At 35.3% G+C, this 20,319-nt stretch overlaps 1 protein-coding gene across 1 annotated transcript; it reads right to left on the minus strand.

Moving 5' to 3' along the window:
* Positions 1-726: 726 nt before the first annotated feature.
* Positions 727-16,124, minus strand: LOC115449133 (membrane alanyl aminopeptidase). The gene is made up of 14 exons (XM_030176858.2): positions 15,458-16,124; positions 14,575-14,739; positions 14,083-14,370; positions 13,597-13,777; positions 12,884-13,164; positions 11,051-11,225; positions 10,195-10,378; positions 9,763-9,866; positions 8,987-9,187; positions 8,085-8,275; positions 7,025-7,201; positions 2,696-2,839; positions 1,746-1,824; positions 727-1,426 (listed from the first exon to the last, which is right to left on the minus strand). Exons 1-14 carry the CDS (start codon positions 16,039-16,041, stop codon positions 1,214-1,216), a joined length of 2,967 nt encoding a protein of 988 aa, XP_030032718.2. The 5' UTR covers positions 16,042-16,124; the 3' UTR covers positions 727-1,213.
* Between the last annotated feature and the right edge of the window lie 4,195 nt (positions 16,125-20,319).

Below are 20,319 nucleotides of genomic sequence, written 5' to 3' on the forward strand. Positions count from 1 at the left end.
GGTAAAAAATATTTACTAACTAAAATATTATAATAACTTAACAATATTTATTTGGTAATACGTAAAATATTTTTATACATTCTAATAACTTTGTGCAATTTTGCCTAATACACTTACATAAACGAGGTTAAGAATTTATAATTAAACAATATTGATAAATAATAAATCAAACATTCTCATTACTCATAACAACGTAATAAGACGTGAAAATTCTTCAGCTAAACATACGAATATTTGAAAATTAATATGAATTAGCAAGAGTTTGTGTTATGATTACAGTGGCAAAGGGTCAATATAACCCGACTAATAACTCGTTCCGGCTTTCCTTTCGCCTCTCTCTCTCTCTCTCTAATCGTTCCTTCAATGCTAGGGATCGTGATCCGCATCACTTGGTCGAGTCTTTGACAGCTCAAGCATGTCCGTCCTTCCTTTTCGTAATAAATGTAAAATCAAATTATCATTAGGACGATTTGCCGACCGCATGCATATTATTAGTACCTATAAGTTGTATTGGATTCCTCGTCGGATTTTACCCACTGTATAATAACAGATTGAATATTAGTGCGCATTTTATCACAGTTTTATGATTTTAAAATTTCGTCATATTAAATTTTAAAGGCCGAAATATCCATGATTATTAATTATTTTTACGTTTTTCTTTCAACTGCGAGAACTAATCACTAACTAGACGTGAATTTAAATTCTTTACTTGCCAATACTTGTTTAGTTACCCAGATTAAAGCCGAAACAAAATGTATGAAAATGGACCTTGAGGTATCGCCTTAAACGAACAAAAATTATTTCGTTATAATGCGCCTTAAATATTTTGATATCTCAAATTTTTATGAAATGACATTTTGAACATCGATAAAGTGGCACATTTGAGATAATTTGTCGAGAGTTTAGCAGTTTCCCAATATCCGAACGTCAGCCTTACGTAACTACAAATACTATAGTCAAGTATAGTATTGAGTTTCTTCCACTCACACCACATATTCATTATAACTCAAGTCTTAATTATAATATAAATTATAAGAATTAACATTGCTCATTTCTTAAGATTAAATAGATTATATTGTGGAGTAAATTATATACAATATAAATTTAATTATATCTACATTTTCTTAAATTAATTTTTATATTTTAAATATGTCCTAAAATACCTTACGTAAAAAATATTGAAATATAATTTATAATTAATGATTATAATAGTCTAGTGATTGAATAATGTGATTATGAATGTAATACCGACTAAAGCTAGTGACACGGCGAGCGTCGGCGCATCGTTTTCGTCAATCCATTCGTACACGTATTCCAACAAGTTGTCGTCCCACAGGCGGTTCTCCTTAACCAACAGGAGTGCCCTATCGGCCATCAGCTGGGAATCTTCCAGGTTATTGTTCTGCGAGTTCACGAATATCTCGAACTGTTGGATTAATAATTATAGTTATATTTCTTTGTTAATGAACGGTATTAAATATAATTTAGGTAGATCAAGTATTGCTAGCAATTATTGAACGGCAATGAAGAGGCAATTCTCGCCCGCCTTGACGTTCACGAGACTTAATGCTTACAAAAAAGACTATTATTGTATAGTATAGTGGGATCAATTTGCCGTGTCTATACAAAAAATACTATTAGCACAAATTCCTAATTTTAGTTAACACGGGTTTCGTTTCCCATCCATTTTTACCTATCTTGTATAATTATTAGATTGTAGTAAGTAGTTATGTAGGAAAACTTACGTCAGTTGATAGGTCTGCATCCGCCATATTGTCTGCTAAATGGAATATTATTTCTTCGAGCTTCTCGTCTCCGCCATACCTGCACACGGAAAAGAATCTTGAAACAAATCATGGAAAAGTTTTTATTTAATGACGAATTATCATTGCATTGTATTTGACGTTTCGTAGGGAGTAGGGACTGATTAGTAATTTATATAAATGCACTTTATTTATGCATACATATAAGTAGTCGTGAATTTTATCTACATTCACCATTTAAATACTACTACAGTATCATAAAGAATTATTTGGCTAGATATCTATTTTTTCCCATTAGACATATTCCAAACATGAGGTCGGAGAACCAACATATTTGGATATCCAATCCTTACTACATCTTACCGCCTATCAATAAACTATTGCAGTCCCTTTTTCAATCAATCGCGAAAACGGACCAATAAGAATAGAATTATTATTTACATGCTTCTTCAGGCTTTTCAAGTCCCCTGCAGACATTGACACGCTTGATTTGGCTCAACAAATGGCTTATTCTCGGGATTAGATCATAGCTTAAGATTTGGAACGTTTATTGAAATTGACCATTAACAATACACCGTAACAACCCACCGTCAAATAGACACTAGTATTCATTAACCATCATGTGACATTATTGACCCTTTTTTTATTGCTTTGAAACATTAGATAAGCTTGCCGTTCGCGTGATGGAAAGCGATACGACCGCTCATTATCAGTAGAAACACCATCCACCACCTTGAATAACAAAGTATTGTTTGGTATTCCACTGCGCTCGCCATCCTGAGACATGAGATGTTAAGTCTTAGTATGTCCAGTGCACTAGCTATAATGACCTACTATCTTATAGGCAAAATAGATCATATACCTCTACAAAATTAGCATTCACTTTATCTGCTCGCTTATTATAACATTTAACGCATTATTATAGTACATACCATTCTCTGATTTCAGCGGCACGCCTGGATATAAACCTCACAGCTAGTTCAGCGTTCTGATAACTGCTTTCAGCTACAGCCTTGAATATCTTCACCCTTTCCTCGGTAAGGTACTTGTCTTCAGTGATTGTTTCCATTAGAAGACTAGAAAGAAATAAAAACATTTAATGATACTTTAATTTTACATAAAACACTTATAGTAGAATCATCAGTTGTATTTATAGCAGAGTGATAAATTCTTCACAAATTGATTATAATAAATAGTTTGTAAGTGTTGAACTCTTATGAGTTTTGACAACTTGATGCAAAATAAACAAGAAAATATATGACGGGCAAATTTTACCTACGCTAAGACTTCGTTATTATCATTATAAGAAGGGGTATACTGAAGTTAGTATTTGAATAGTTTTTATGTTAGTTATTATTATATTTTTAAAACTGGTAAAATTCTACTAAGTGGTGGACCTTCAAGCCAGGTTAATTCCTAAGGTTGTTGCTTTTTATATCCACTTACAAATTAGGCTATGAAGCCTTAACGAAACCATATTTATTGAACGATTAAATTTGCTAAATTAAAAGTATTTAACGTTATTTTTGGGGTAAATTGGTGGTAATCTGTGTGATGAAAGTGTTTGCTTCTTTCTACCGCTTTAGCCAACTAAGCCTGTAAGCCCTTATCGCATACGGCCTATATTAGTTTGATCAAAACTCGGTCATTCAAAATGAGACCTTATTGTGCAGTTGGCGTAAGGTTGGCCACATAGGTCTTTAGGTCTTTAGGGGATAGTGCTAAATAAACAACCTATCAAAAATATTCAGTGTATAGATTATTGCTATTAAATTGGAGCATCGTACACTTAGTGAAGTTTGTATTTAGTATTTCGCTGGTGGTAGGATATATTTCATATCCGCTCGGATAGCGAATATTGTACAATCTGTTAAAACCCGTCATAGTGGCCCACGTAAGTGTGTCGCATTCCGGGATCAGCCTGTGTATGTGCGGTTCCAACAAGCCGGCATAATTGTATCAACTGTCGAGGAGTAAACAACTCTCGTCAGTCGACTTTCTTTTGGACCTCACTCCACTTGACCTCAGGTGCCGTGGGAGCACATGGCCGTATCAATATAAAAGAATACCAAACATTTTCTGTAATACATCCAAAAGTGTTTATAACAGTCTATATTAGTCACATTTGCTATGCTCAGAGAATCGGAATTTACAATAGTAATCCTAAAGCTGATATGAGATGACATATGATTTTATCTTTTGTATCAACGTGTGTAACATTTTTATCAATGTACTTATGTTTGAGGAAAATATGCCAAGGTATGGGATAGGACGTGGCTGATGAAAAAATTATAGGTCATAAGGCCAGCAGTTTATTTATGAATCTTATAGTTGTGGAACTCACTTGGCGATACACTTGCTCGTTTACCGAAAAAAATATGTTGCAATGCATGCACTGGCGCACCCCGCGACTTTCAATATTAGGGAGAGAGAGTAAATAGATTTTGTCGATACTGTGGTTTATACCAGCGAACACGACAGAAAGACGTAAAAGGATTTCACCGTGTTAAAAAAACGCACTCACTCCCGAATAATTAACTATATAAGTTCGCTTTCGCATGTAGTTTTTATTTTAACTATTGCTGTACAATTTGATTTCTTACAAAAAATGTTTGGTTGAAAAAGAAAACTAATTTGATAACCGATAAAAATGTCTGTTGTCAGTTCTTTAATTCGAAATTTTTGACGAATGAATAAAATTACTACTGTTTGTTACAAGACAATCTAAAGTCTGTATACCGTTATGCGATACAGGGCTCATAATGATATGTATATAATATATAATATAATATCAGCCCTGTATTATATACTTGCCCACTGCTGAGCACGGGCCTCCTCTACTACTGAGAGGGATTAGGCCTTAGTCCACCACGCTGGCCTAGTGCGGATTGGTAGACTTCACACACCTTCGAAATTCCTATAGAGGAACTTCTCAGATGTGCAGGTTTCCTCACGATGTTTTCCTTCACCGTTAAAGCGAACGATAAATTCACAAAGAATACACACATGATTTTAGAAAAGTCAGAGGTGTGTGCCCTTGGGATTTGAACCTGCGGACATTCGTCTCGGCAGACCGTTCCATACCCAACTAGGCTATCGTCGCTTTTTATATATATGATATGTATGAAAGATTTATTTGAAAGCATAGATAATTACAATAACATATAACTATAATTAATATACTAGCTTTGACTGGCGTGAAGAAGTTATCCGGGATAAAAGTTTCGCTTTATATTTACCCGGGATAGAAAGCCTATAACCTTCCCAAGATTTTTAACTATCTTCGTACCAGATTTAATAAAAATCCGTTCTGTAGATTTTGAGAAAATCAGTAACAGACTGCCTCGGTGGCGTAGTTGTATTGTATGCCCGGTACAATAGCGCTCTGAGGTCCTGGGTTCGAATCCCGGGTCGGGCAGTGATATTTGGGTTTTTTCTGCTCAGTTTTAGCCCGGAGTCTGGAGTTTGTGCCCGATATGGCGATAGGCTCGCCCCCTATGACATCATGGATGGAACATACTTGGCGAAAAGTGGGTGCCCTAATTGCGCCTCTGCATACCCCTTCGGGGATAAATGCGTGATGTTATGTATGTATGCAATAACAGACAGACAGAAAAGGGGACTTTACTTTATAATATATAGATAGATAATAACGGTGTATCTCACGTATTCATCTTTCAAACATATCGCACATAGAATGTAACTATGATAAGTACATGCTTTACCACGTCTGTAGAAGATAAGCTCTCTAAACTGACAATTTCCGGTGCTATCTTTAAAACGAAGTGAAGTTAGTAGCGATTCTTATAAATATATTATTTATGTATATTTACATGTATACATTTACATAATATTTATATAAAGAATGTATGGGAATGACATATCTTAGTAAAATGCTTATCGATATATATTTTTTTGTTTCCTATACACACATACACACATCACGCATTTCCCGAAGGGGAATGTAGAGGCGCAACCAGGGCACCAACTTTTCGCCAAGTGTGTTCCGTCCCATGATGTGATAGAGGACGAGCCAATATCCGGCACAAATCTTAGACTCCGGGCTAATACTGGGCAGAAAAACCCAAATATAATTTTGCTCGACCCGGGATTCGAACCCAGGGCCTTAGAGCGCTGCCGTACCGCGCAATCAGTACAACTAAGCTACCGAGGCAATCAGTTTTCTATTAACGACTGTAGTAAAGTATCTTGGTTATGACCTCAGACATTATGTCTACTGAGGAATGATCTCTCGTCAGTCGCTACTCTATCTAGATCCCAATTACCATTAGCATTGAAGTCACTTTGCCGTGTCAGCTTATACGTTGACGGTGACGACGGCTTATACGTTCAAAGTGACCCTACAAGTGATGGTAAGTGAAGTGGGGTCCAACACAATGTCGAGTGCCGAGAGATTATTACTTCCTGACAGTCGACACAGTTATGCCGGCCTCTTGGAACCGGATATACACTGGCTGGTCCAGGAACGCGAACTTACGTGGGCCATTATGGCTGGTTTTAACAGCTCGTGTACGGTGGTCACTATCTGGGCGGATATAAATATATCCTATCACCAGCAAATGTGAATCTATATTCATGCTTTTTTTACACTGGACCTTACCTTATAACTTTTAGTGTTCATGTGTTGTTTATTGTTAAGTCTGATAGAAAACCTAAATGAGTCAATAATATAAAAAGAAATCATGGCAATGAAAACACTTATGTATAATCATTTAATTCATTAGTTTCATTATTGATATCAAAGTTAGATGTATAATTTTGGATGTTTGAATTTAATTATAAAGTTATAAAAAAATAAGTGTTATATATTATTAATTATAGAGTTCCATCAGAGTTCGTTTTCAGGGGGCCATAAAAGGGATCTTTGTCTGTGACTGATTAAATATGTTGCAACAAAATATTTTGTTTTAATACCTAACATTTCACACAGTCTCGTCATGAAGAAAATCTAATAATAGCAAAACTAAGCAAGAAAAAGTCACTTTAAATCGTAATTTATTGAAAACTCTTTATGAAATATCTAGGATTACTAATCGTGTAGTCTGTGATATAGTTGAAAACTGCTCTAGCTGTATAATTTATAATTATTATTATCTTAAATTCCTTTCCCTAAGGTCACCACTCAGCCATTAACCATAATTGACTTAAGATATGAATACTTTCCCTCTAGAAACCTGCATGTTCACCAATTGCCAACTCTACTGGAATAAAATTATCAAAATATTAATAAAATACCATACCCGGATATGTAGTCCTCGTCTTGCGAGCAGGCCAGTGCCTCCAGGATAACGACTCGTTCGTATTGACTTGCCTCTAAATCGAGCCTGTTGGTCAGAGCTTCGATGACATCCTCATCACCTTCCCTGACTATGGTGCAGTAGACTGCAGGCCTGATCTCGTAGGGGATGTTGGGATTTCTAGAAAAAGAATAACCCTTGTACTCCACAGCCTCCGTAGTTTAGTAGTGGTGAGCCAGTATAAATTGTTTGGACTATTCGATTCACATTCAGGGACAAATGTTAGTGTGAACTCCAATTATATCGCATTTGAGAGATGTGGTACTAAGAGCCTCTCGTAGTTACTGATTCTTGCGATTCTTGTCTTGCGTCTTACTATGTGCGACTTTTTGGTGTTTGAAGAAAATCAGGATCGTGATCTACTACTACAAATATGGACATAACAGACAGACAATGGTGAGGCAAGAGAAAACTTAGTGCGGACCGGGATAGTTGTTCCAAACCGATTTTAGCTACTCTTTATAATTCTCCTAGCGATATTTGATATATAGACCACTGCTGAGCACGGGCTTCCTCTATTATTGAGAGGGTTTAGATGTTAATCCACCATACTGGCTTAGTGTGGGCTGGACATTCACATAGCCTCAATATTCTCCTGATAACGTCTCAAATATATAAATTTCCTCACGATGCTTTCCTTCACGATTTAAGCGAACAATCCTACTAATATAGTAAATACGAATGTTTGTGAGGATGGATGCATGTTTGTTCCTCTTTCACGAAAAGACTACGAAACGGATTTGGATGAAACTTTACAGTAATATTGGTTATAAATCAGACTACCTCATAGGCTATAAATTATAATGATTTTATATAATTGGTCATAATATAACGATATATATCAAGCAAGTCAGAAAATAAAAATATCCCGAAAAACTTTTTCACGCGGGCGAAGCCGCGAGCAAAAGGTAGTAATTCATAAACAAGACGCATAATTGCTCCTTACATCTGGTAATGTGGAAATGTATTAATACTATATAGATCTACTGTTACATTTACTTACACAATATCATCGTTATTAGGATCATAAAACCAATCCTCAGCGGCAGCTATGCATGGATCATAATTGGCTCTGCAAGCATGGTCCATAACCAGCCCGCGGGTCAGGCTGGCCATGGCTGGTTCCGTAACCAGGGGGTCAGGGGAGAAGCCGAGTTCGTCTTCCAAAGCTCCAATGGTTCTTCGGACCATTCTCTGTTAACGATGCATGATGAGTTACAAAGAGTTTTTTTCTTCTTTTTCAGTTATTTTTAATATTGCAAGAAAAAGATAAATTATATTTTTTTACTACCGGACACTTCCTTGATGTTACTCTTTTTGGAAAATATAATTTCATTAGAAAACCTAAACAAAGTGCCCGATGTAGGTTTCGAACTAAGGCCGCAACGACAACGTTCTCAACCCAAAATATTAATTCAATAGATATATCAGGCACATAGATAATTTATTTTACGCACAAAAAAGTATCTATAAAAAATATACTTGTGATTTCATATAGCAAATAAAAAATAACGAATATTTATCGTCAAGCACATGATAAAGTCACGAGATGGCGCTAGTAGGATAGCTATTTATAATCAGCATGTAGTACACTAGATGTCGTTAGTAGTGCTATAGTATATCTATACTTTCAATGATAATATTAATTTCAGCTTCACACAATTTATTAGAAAATTGTACTCATATTATTTAATGTTAATTTCATTGTAACCCAATCGACCTTACGATTGTTTCGCACATCAAAATTAAAATAGGCCCGTAAATTAATTATAATAGACTGTATTTTTTTTATACAGACACTGGAAAGTCTTTATAAGTTGAGATGCCTCCAAATAGAAATTGATGACTATTCCTCGCCATTCGGTACAATTACGTCAGACTGTAAAAAATTTTGTGGATTCTTACCAAATAAATATCGGAATCAAATTCGTCGTCATCGTCATTAGCAATAAGAGCAAGCAGTCGCTTCCTCAGGAAGTCCATGTTTCTGACGAAGGCCTTCCATACTGCGTACTCGGTCTCATGCTCCATACTCAGGACTACGCGGAACGCTATATCGTAGTCCAATTTGCCAGCTCTTGCCAAGTTGAGTGCATCGTCGACAAGCTACAATTAGAATAACTTATCTTTACATGGGTAAATTCTTTTAACAGTTGCATGCTTAAGAGTACTAGAGTAATATTATAGAATATTTTTGTCAATGGTATGGTCGGCTTAATTTTATACCACTGACTCACAGAAAATCGATATGAAATAATCGAATTCCGTTGCGCTTTTTATAATGTATACTTTTTAATTGGACAATTTCTTTAATGTCATAAATGCATTTCTTATTCTTTTGTGGTAATAGGTGTTGGAGATCAATTAATATAAGATAACTCATGCGGGCATGCCTGCTTATTAGGAATCCTAATCAATTTAGGCGTGTCTGTTATAGCAGATTCTTTTAAAATCCCACAAATATTATACAAAAAATAAATCTGTCGAAATTAAACACGGTGTGCCTAGTTTTTAATTTGTGTTGTCAATTCACATCAATGGCGGATATTTTTGCTAAAATTGTATCAAATGACTGTTCATTGAAAACAGAATTTTTAGCAAGTATATTATGACGACGTTTTTATAATTATCAAAAAATAGGTAATACTTTCACCAGTCTACTAATTGACAATAACACCTACCGTGGCACGGTTAAGCGGGTGTATTTCTTCTCTTAATTCCTCGTCTTCAAGGGCTTCGATGATTCTCTCCCATAAATCACCATCATAGTTAACGCGGTAGTAACCTGGAAATTTGTGACATTCACCAAATTAACCTTTATTTACATTGTTATATAGTTCTACATATAACAGATAAATTCTTGTCTTCATCTCAAAATTATTTTGTAAGATCTGTCAAATCTGGTTCTAAGTCTCACTAGCATATTATAATTTATGTATTTACGAAGAGACGTTATCAGGCGGCATACATAATTAAAATATAAAAAATGTGATAACATATATAACTAATTTCTTTAAATTCAAATATAAAACAGAATAGGTGCTCCTAAAGCAGGGTTTTCATTTTAGTGTTCAAACAATAATTATACTTTAAAAATTCAAAAGTTAAATTACCTTGCCCTTGTATATTAAAGAGAACCCAGTCTTCTTCATCAAGGACCATGTTAAAGGCAACAGTAGCGTCAGTGACCACGATGGGCCGAATGTTGTCATCACTGAAGTCTGGATTCACGCTCGTCGTGTAAGTGATGGGAATTGGGAAGTTAATGTGTGGTCGAGGACCGAAACTGAAACGTTCCTGTAACATCAAGTTGTATTACATTAATGAACCGTGATAGAAGACTATGCTTTCAATGCCTCATCTAGTAAAATCAATTCATGCACCCATGTTCTGCTTGGCTACGAGGGAGCTTTTTTACTGTTTATGTTATTTGTTTACCTACATTTATGTTATTATCTCTCTTTTTATTTTTTTTTATTTTACGTATCTCTGTGGGCTCTATATTAATCTTAGTTTTAAACATTGTTCTTAGAAAGTGAATTATGTATGAAATTCCTCATGAAAAATAAAGTTATTCTTAAACCTTAATTACTGAACGATTGAAGAAAGACGGTATGTGGGCGTCAATAATCGACATTTGCAAATCAGTGGTAAGTACTAGTCATTAGTGGAAATAATATCTAGTTTTTTATGTTATAGGGGGCAATCGAGCATACAGTTCACCTGTTGCTAAGTAGTCACCGCCGACTATGAACATCTGCAATACCAGGGGATATAGAAGTTGCCGGCGGTTTAGGTGGGAATATGCTCTTTTATTATACCTTAGGATGATAAATGAAATTGCATTGCGATTTAAAGTTTTCTATGGCGTTTCTTCTTCTGGGTAGCCTTTGCGACTGCAACTGACTAGTCACAAATATTATTTGCCTCGATATTCAATTGCCCAAACAAATATGAAATAGCACAAACCTGTGTAACTAAGACACCGCCTTGCCTTAATCCTACGTGGAGTAGTGGATAGCCACTTTCTCCTATCCAAGGCTCAAGGAATTCTTCGAAATCATCAATAAAATCGCTGCCGGCGACCAACAAGCCGCTGCTCATGGCGTCGATGAAGTTCTGCGAACTTACTGTCTCCAGAGCTCTGTCAATGAAGAAATATTGAGATTAAAGCAAGGATTAACTAAATTATTAAAACAGAAACGTTTGTTTATGTATATTACGTACTGGGGCCTTATTCTCTATCCCGCACGTCATTTTGACAGTGCGTAACAAGCACGTAACACAACGCATCATGTTTAGGACTATAGAAATTTGGCTTACAGAATATCATTCCACACACATTTCTCGAAGATAACATGACACGGCCGCGTTACGCGTTTACACTATCATACAGAATAAGGACCCTGACAAGAGGTTAAGATGAAGTTAAATAAATGGTGTTTCAGTTATAAACATAATTACATTGGCAATCGTCATCTACGTATTTTTTTCATATTTTACATACAGTCGGCTAAATGCAGCTCAACGTCGAGACAAAATTAAACCTAAAACCGCGATAAAATCCGTAAAATAGTTTTATTGAAATATTTAACATTCGCATAAACATAAGAAATATTTTATATTATAACGTGTTTGGATAAGATATTGCAAACGATTGTTCAGAATCTAAATTCAATTATTCTAATTATAATAATCAATTAAATGATGTGAAAGAAAATAATGATACATTTCATTATAATTTGGCTTCCTGAAGTTTTAGTTACAATTTAATAAGTGCGGGTGTAAACAAGTAACATTCGTTCACATGACGTTCAATTTTATCAATATTGCACAAAACTGATAAACGGAAGACAGACGAGTTTAAGAAGTCTTATCACTATCAAGAGTAAACCAAAGTTAATCTTCGCGTATCGTGATTGAAAATATTTTGGATAAATCACGTACGATGGTAGAATTCTGACGAAATAGCACTTTGTTGTTTGAATACAGTTGCTACATATGTGGATGTGTGTCAATTTGGTAATATAAAGTTGAAATTTGGACTATCAAGTGAAGACCCATCTAGGGCTAGGTTTCTGTTCTATCTTACACAATAATAATAATAATAATATCAGCCCTGTATTATATACTTGCCCACTGCTGAGCACGGGCCTCCTCTACTACTGAGAGGGATTAGGCCTTAGTCCACCACGCTGGCCTAGTGCGGATTGGTAGACTTCACACACCCAAGAAATTCCTATAGAGAACTTCTCAGGTATGCAGGTTTCCTCACGATGTTTTCCTTCACCGTTAAAGCAAGCGATAATTCACAAAGAATACACACATAATTTATTAGAAAATTCAGAGGTGTGTGCCCTTGGGATTTGAACCTGCAGACATTCGTCTCGGCAGTCCGTTCCACAACCAACTAGGCTATCGCCGCTTACTATACATATCTTACACAAACGAAGTAACATATAAATGTTAATAAAAATTTTTTAGCCTACGTTTATAAAAACGTAGGCTAAAAAAATTTTATGTTTAAATAATAAAAAAAAAAATCTACTAAAAGGCAAGCAAATGAGTTCTATGTCATGATACCGCATATGGTCTCATTTTGAGTTTTTGATCTTTCAAAGTAGATGGAATGTCTAACGGTGCGATTCTGACATCTGAAGTAAAGCGGTCATTATGGTAAGCGTTAACAAAACATCGATCAATACCAAAAGAGTTCTCATTGCATAGCTGACTTGTAAATCTCAATAGCAATACGATAAAAAGGCCTTGATTCAATATCAAATTAATAAAACGTAACCATACCTTCCAGTAAGCAGCGCCCGTGCCGCAACCTGAATCGGATCATGATCATCATCTTCACCAAGAATTAACCTCATCATATGCATCAGCGCCGGTGCTTTCCATCTCTGGACGCTGAATATGTAGTTTCGTATTGCATCTTCATCAAATAAGTCTTCCTCTGCCAAAAGCGGTGGTGCACTGGTGTATGCATCTTGAAGTAAACCTTCTTGGATGACGTCAGTGACGAATAAAGTATTCATGTCTAGAAGTGTGACGTCAGCACCCGTCGCGCTTGATTGGAACTGGAAATAGTATGTTGTCTAAGTCAACTTTAAATTCAAATTTATTGGGAATATATTTTTTATATATGGGCACTGTAAATTGGCCCACTGCACCTGGTAATAAGTGGAATGGGGCCAAATAGAATGTCGACTGACGAGAGTTGATTACCCCTCGGCAGTCGACATAAATATCCCCGCCTGTTGGAACTGGATATACATAATATTTTCACATATTCACGCCTTTAACCCCGTTAAGCTCAAATGTACCTAGTGGACCTATTTACAATTCTGTCAGCTTAAGTCTACCTCAGAACATGATAAACGGCGTTCCTATCCATTCATCCGAAGCAATAGTATTAATCAAATTAAACGTTATTAAAAGCTTTCATTAAAAAAATATTTTATAGGAATGAAGACGCTTTCATTCTCTTGTATAATACAAAAGTAACTTACAGATCTAACAGCTTCGTAGGCGGAGTACCTGGCGAAACCGGATACAACCCACTCGTGCCTCCAGTTCTGTGGGTGTATGACGTAGCCGAACCACTGCCTCGCCAACGCTTCAGCAACTTTTACCAGGACTGTCTTTCTTTGCTTTACGGAAGCCACATTCTCCATTAAGATGTAAGGCTCCCTAAAATTATTAACCGAATTAAATCTTGTGTAAACATTATTAATTATTATGACCTTAGAGGGTTTTTTTGAATTACTTCAAGTTGATAAGGATGATATAAGTTCTTTTAACCCAAAATTATAGGAAGAATACGTAGCTTGTTAAAGGAAAACTGGTTGAAGGAAAATCTAATCAGTATGTAATATCTGAGAATGCATAGGGAGTGCGAGCAATTCTGAAATATTTCGATTCGCAAAAAAAAATATATGCTGAGTTGTCTACAAACTTTCAATTAGACACTAAACAAAAAAGAAATTGAATCTTACCATATCCCGATAGTAGAGAGAGTATTCCATTCTCTATCCACATCTGGCAGTGCAAGAAAATGTAGTCGAGTTTCTTGGTTCATGACGATGTCGAAGAACTCCATATCAGTCCATGCATTAAAATACGCGAAGTAGGCATTAATAGCCAACGAGGATTGAGCGTCCTGGTTGGAGACACCAGGTCGGCCGACCAACAGGACGTTTGTGGTCGGGATGTTCAAGTTGATGAAATTGTGTGCGATCATTCCCCAGGTATGAACCGGGCCTAATAAAGTCCGGAATTGATTCCTGGAAATTATTTAGTTTTGTACCCTTAGATATTTATTATTAGTAATATTTGAAATAAATACCAAGATAAATTATTCAATGGTAACTAATAGATACTGCAGTTTCATAAAACAATGCATTCCAAATTGAAATATCTAATAAATCTAGTTGTAATGTGGAAAATAAACCATATAAAACTGAAAAGGCATTCAAATATTAACTCACTCTCCAGCAACAGTATTACTATCATCCAGTATGGAATTCGTTATAATATTGTTGTAATCGACATCGATGAATGTAAAGGAGACTGTTGCCGCTTCTGTAGGGTCGTCCATGCAAGGGAATACGCGCCTGGCATTCGTCGGGTGGAGGTTCATTCCTATGTATGAGCTGAAAAAAAACCTCGCTATAAAATAATAAAGAAAAATAATTCTAGCCCTTTTGGAAACACAATGTTTGGTTGTGAAACGAAGCCGACTATTCCCTTGATTGAGACAGTAGTCGGTAGTCAGATATTAAAAAGTCACAAAGGGTACATTTCGGCAGAGTTGAAAAGCGTAGTTAAACATTCTTTTAAAACTGAAACTTTTTTAATATTCTTCCTTTTTTTCATTAACAGTGCAAGTGATCAATAACTTATATGCAATATTATATTTAGAGTAGATTTCTATTTTTATTGATTTAGTTAGAGATTAGCTGATATGCAATATTTGGCGTCAGCAACATGCATGCCACTGTAAACTTAAAAAAAATTTCATCCATAAATTCTTTTAGATTATACATTTGTGGCATGATCTCTTGTTTATATAAAAAAAAAAACAATTTATATATTTCTTTTAAGTAAAATATAGTGAATTAAATTCTATTGTAAAGTATCTACTCATAATTCCAAATAAATGATTCGATTTGTTGTTCAACTACTAGTCTGTAGACTAAGTTTAAATTTATATCATATTTTATTTTTTATTGCCTTAGCAGGCAAATGAGCAATCGGTCTGCCTGATGGTAAGCAGCACCTGCCGCCTATGGACTTAAGCAAAGCCAGAGGTACAGCCAAGCCGTTGCCTACCGATTTAATTCTATGATTATTATAAAAAATAATATTTACAGATCATGTCCTTCTCCAATGTAAAGGCCACGTCCCGTGTTGGATAATTCACCCGTGTACTCCACAATAACAATGTATGAGGTTGCATCCTGCGCCGGTTCAATTTCAAGTATGCCATCATCTAAGTCAAAGTCTGCGTCTACTGCACTCGCTATAGTAAACACTCCAGTTTGCACAGAGTCTATCTCGACATCGTCGAAATGGAACACTAAATTTTCACCTCTCGTTGCATCTGTTACTACCACATCGATTACAGCTCGACCGTGGAATTCCTCGTCATCGAATGTGATTGATACGACGTATTGTCGTACTTGCTGTCCAGGTCTTATGTTTCTTAATAGAGTGTTACGTGTTATGTTAAAAGACTTCGTGAAGTTTGATCTCTGCACAAGGGTCGCTTGCACATTTTCTTCGAGCACTTCTTCTGGTGTTTTCACTGTCAGCTCAATTGCGTTGGTAAATGCGGTTTCGGTAGTTATAATGGAATTCGCGGTTTGTGTGTCTATTGGGAGTGATTTTCCGAACACACTTAATGTAACTAAATAAAGCACGGCGCACTTCCATTTTAATATGTCCCAGACCATTTTTCTAGGCACAAAATGGCCGGTGGTCCACTGTACACACGATGTCCGTTACATACGAACGCCACACGCTACTATTGCAGATATAGTTCGTTGAGGACTGCAAGAAATTTTAATCGTAAGAGATAATCTGAAATGTAGATAATGTCACTTGGGTTTAAAGAGATAAATGTAAAGATGGAAGTTATGAAACACATTTCAACCACTAGTTTTGATTAGTCACCGTGTAAGCACACTTTTGGGAATAAAAAGTTCAGACTGGTATCTTCATACTTACAGTGAGTACTTTGGAAGTTTTATACGATCCAATAATTGTATAACTTCTATTAAATCAAATTGTAATGATGGAACATTGAATTTCAAATTAGGTCTCCTATGGTATGTAGTTTGTGTGGTCGCGGGTTAATTTTTCAAATATCTGAAGCATTGGGAGAATATTTATTAAAAAGGTAGTTAAATAATTATTATTTATTAAATTGCTTGTATGATTAATAAAACAGTTGTACATCGAAGTTATTAAAATAAAAATATTATTGCAAGAGTTGTACAGACACATGGACATGTAAGTTTTTTAAGCTTAAGCCCGAACTACGGTTTTCCGCCCTCGAACACAGATCAAAAACACGCGAGCGGGACTATTAAGTTTTGCATGTTAGAAACTATATGCGGTTTCACGCACGCCAATGTGTAACAAATTTTTACACATTTTTACACAATTCAATACATCAAATCAAAATTTTCTGATGAGTTGCATTGGCAATTTGGTTTTCAGAGATATTTCGATAAAAGAAATTTGTACCTAATTCATACTTTAGAAATAGACAACATCAATGAACTCGCTTTCTAATACCTTTTAAGACTCAAAACAGAAATAAGATAAGAATTCGTTTCTTTCGTAATCTATCCGTGTTTTCATTATGTGTTTAATCTTTATTATTTGTTACTGTCTCAAATTTCGTCATTAAGTTCCTGACAGGGGATCCCCCGGGATAATTGATTTGTTTCGTTTATGACATCGATATTTTCCGTATATTATGTAATAGTATTACAAAGTCTCAATGTAAATTGAACTGTTTTTAAGTGAAAATTACCTTTCCATGTGCTTAGGTGAAAAATTACGAAGGCCTTATAAGCGAAAAGCTTTTTCCAAAGTGGCCAAAGAGGCTTCTAGTCCACGTAGAAGCTAGCCTGTATGGGAATTATCATCTAGGAAATGGAAATACAATTATGATAAATGAAATTATATTTATCATTATTGTATTTAAAAGCTTGAAAATAAAGAATATGAAATTATATTTCGTAAATTGAAAAAATCGGTTGGGTGGCTATCCTGGTGGCTAATCCCGAACTAGCCGCACATCCAATGATGCGCTAGTATTATTCTAGAATTTCAATAAGTCGACATAATTTTAATCCTATATTGTACTTACCAGAAGATCTTATTAGTTTCTTTGACTAAGCTGAAGCATACGTTCACACTTTTACGTTCTGATATACATTTTGATGTACTAAGGACTGCTTCTCTCCAAAATCAAATCTTAACTCACTAAACTAGCACTGACAGAATTATCATATGATGCAAATGCACTCAAATATTGCCACCCCCGTAAACATATACTATAGTTATGGTATCAGGATTTGTTTGGCATTACATATATGTAGATAATAATTCGATTTGATAAGGATTAATGTGTTTTTTGAATTTGTGTTATCATAAAAATTACAAATATTATTTTATTTATAAATGTAAGTTTGAGATCATGTTTTGATTTTTGCTAACTTAATATTAGTGAACCTGTGGATGAACTTGGATGAAAATAATTAGTATCGTGATGAACTAAGATTATTATAATTATTTCTCTCGAATATCCGTGGTAGACCATGTATTCCGGGAAAACACTTCCTCGCATGCTAAGTCATATACAAAGGAATTTAGGAATATTGTAATCAGTATAATTTCTGAACAAAAGAATGAATCCTTATCTCTGATACATAGCATGTACTACAACGGCGCCAGTACGTGGTGTGTGAGTATCCCTCACGAAAATAAGTACGTTTCATTTTAAGTAAATGGCGCCGGTGCGTGATACATTGTTTGCTACTCATTGTACTCTGCTCAGTTAATTTTAAGTGCCAAAAAGATGATGAAAAAAATATTTTTTCATCAGTTTTTAAATCCCCAAACGAAATGTTACAAAAAACGAAGCCATCTGGTGGCGAAACGGAGTTCGCCGGGTTTGCTAGTTTATTATAAAACGAAATCCCCGCTACGTTTGTCAGTCTATTTGAATACTTTAAACTCAAAAAGTAATGAACCGATTTTGATCAAATTTGGTATGGAGATAGTTTGAGAACATGGAAAGTACGTAGGCTATTTTTATTCCGAGAAAATATATAATGGGACTTTTATCCCTGAAAACCTCTTTCCCACGGACGAAGCAACGAGTGTAAGTTAATTCTGAGTGACGAGCGTAGTACATACAATGTTATGTAGTGCTTTGTATTATTCTAAATTACAATAGTATTGCTATTATTTACAGGCATTTAGTTTTGCTTTCATAGTCTAGTCGCAGCGTATATAGATTGTGGACTGAGAGGTCCTGAGTTCAATTTGCCGGTCGGGCAGACATTTATTAACACCAACTGAATTCTTTACACAGTGTTGATGACAGCCAAGTGAGCTAAGTAAGAGCTAAGTAAAATCCATTCTGAGATTCGAAAAATTTGGCTATAGATATTGTTTCGCCCCGTATTTCATCATGGGACGAAATATACATGGCAGAGAGTGTGTGCATCTGTTACGCCTCTGCCTACCCTTTCGGGTATTAAAGGCATAGTGTGTGATGTTAGATACCTAATCTTAACAGATTACTCTTTTATCATGACAGTTGAACCTATCAATCAAAACATTTAACGACAATGGTTATACAATTTCGCATTACTTGTTTAGAATTACACAACATAAAACGAAATGTGTTATAAATACCATGGATATGTGAGGCTCATACCAAAATCAGCGGGTGTACTTCTTATATCTGCAACGGCTCGTAATTGGCTTTACTTAACTTTACTGGTGGTAGGTCTCTCATATTATGTCAGAGTCCGCCTGGGTAGGTACCACCGCAATGTCTATTACTGCCGCCAAGCAGCAGTGTGTAGTCACTGTTGTGTTCCGGTTTGAACGACATTGTAGCCAGTGTAACTACTGGACATAATGTGACTTAATATCTCACGTCTCAGGATGGCGACCGCAGTGGAATACCAAAGAATACTTTGTATTTCAAAGTGTTGAATGGTGTTTCTACTGTTTATGGGCGGTCGTATCAGGTCGTATCAGGCGAACGGCAAGTTCGTCTCGTAATTTAAAGCAATAAAAACTGTTGTGTTTAGGTCGTCCTATATTTGTGGGCTATTGATAGTTGTTAGCAGCCCAAAATAAAATAAAATATCTAATAATGTTGAATAGTCAAACCATATTTACACTTATCTATTCGTCATTTTAGGAGTAGAACAGTTATGGGACGGGAACGCTTTATTTGCTTCTGGAACATGTGTACGAAACACAACAGAAAATCTGCTAGTCAATTTGCTTTCTAAGTTAGACTATGCAAAATTTCTTTGAGAAATTTATCTGCTTTTATAATTATCTACTTACATTTAGATAAAAGTTATCACGGATTAAATAATGACGGTGTACACCCGCCTAAATATTGTATATTCATCGTGTACTTTATATTATATTATATATTCGTGTATTTATATATGCACTCAAAAATAATGATAACATTTCGTGGTTAATACTCTCTCGAATCAACATAGATTATTAAGAGGATAGTCAGCTGCGAAAATTTTGTTTTTATCACGAACTTAAAAGAAAAAGCGGTGGTTACGGTAAAACTTAACTGAAGACGATATATAATTGTTGCTGTTTTACTCTCTAAAGAAGGGAATGAACAACGCCTCATTAGAGTTTATTTGAGTTCATTTTGGCTTTACATAATTTTATTATGAGTTTTATATGTGGCTTGTAATTTTACTTTAAGCTTCTTGATTTAAATACATTTAGTATGGAACTAAACGTTGTTACGATCGCAGCGACTATAACTAATCCTAGTATAGCCAGCCTCAGCGTTCAACATTACTTGTGTCCGAAACAAAAAGTTGTTTTAACTTTATTGGACATTCCGATAACTTCTTAAACAATTTCGCATGTAGATTAAGTATAAAAACATTGCGCATAATCTTTAGTTCATATTAAATTAATCACACAACGAAAAATAT

Source organism: Manduca sexta, chromosome 20, assembly GCF_014839805.1.
Source record: "Manduca sexta isolate Smith_Timp_Sample1 chromosome 20, JHU_Msex_v1.0, whole genome shotgun sequence".
Classification (NCBI taxonomy): domain Eukaryota; kingdom Metazoa; phylum Arthropoda; class Insecta; order Lepidoptera; family Sphingidae; genus Manduca; species Manduca sexta.

What these genes read in the sequence shown, in the direction of transcription:
- LOC115449133 (XM_030176858.2), bottom strand. Translation starts at nt 16,041, where the DNA reads ATGGTCTGGGACATATTAAAATGGAAGTGCGCCGTGCTTTATTTAGTT. An exon ending in ACCCGCTTAACCGTGCCACG is followed by an intron (nt 9,188 to 9,762) that starts GTAGGTGTTATT and finishes TTCTAATTGTAG; the next exon opens with CTTGTCGACGATGCACTCAA. An exon ending in CCTAATAACGATGATATTGT is followed by an intron (nt 7,202 to 8,084) that starts GTAAGTAAATGT and finishes TTCTTTTTCTAG; the next exon opens with AAATCCCAACATCCCCTACG.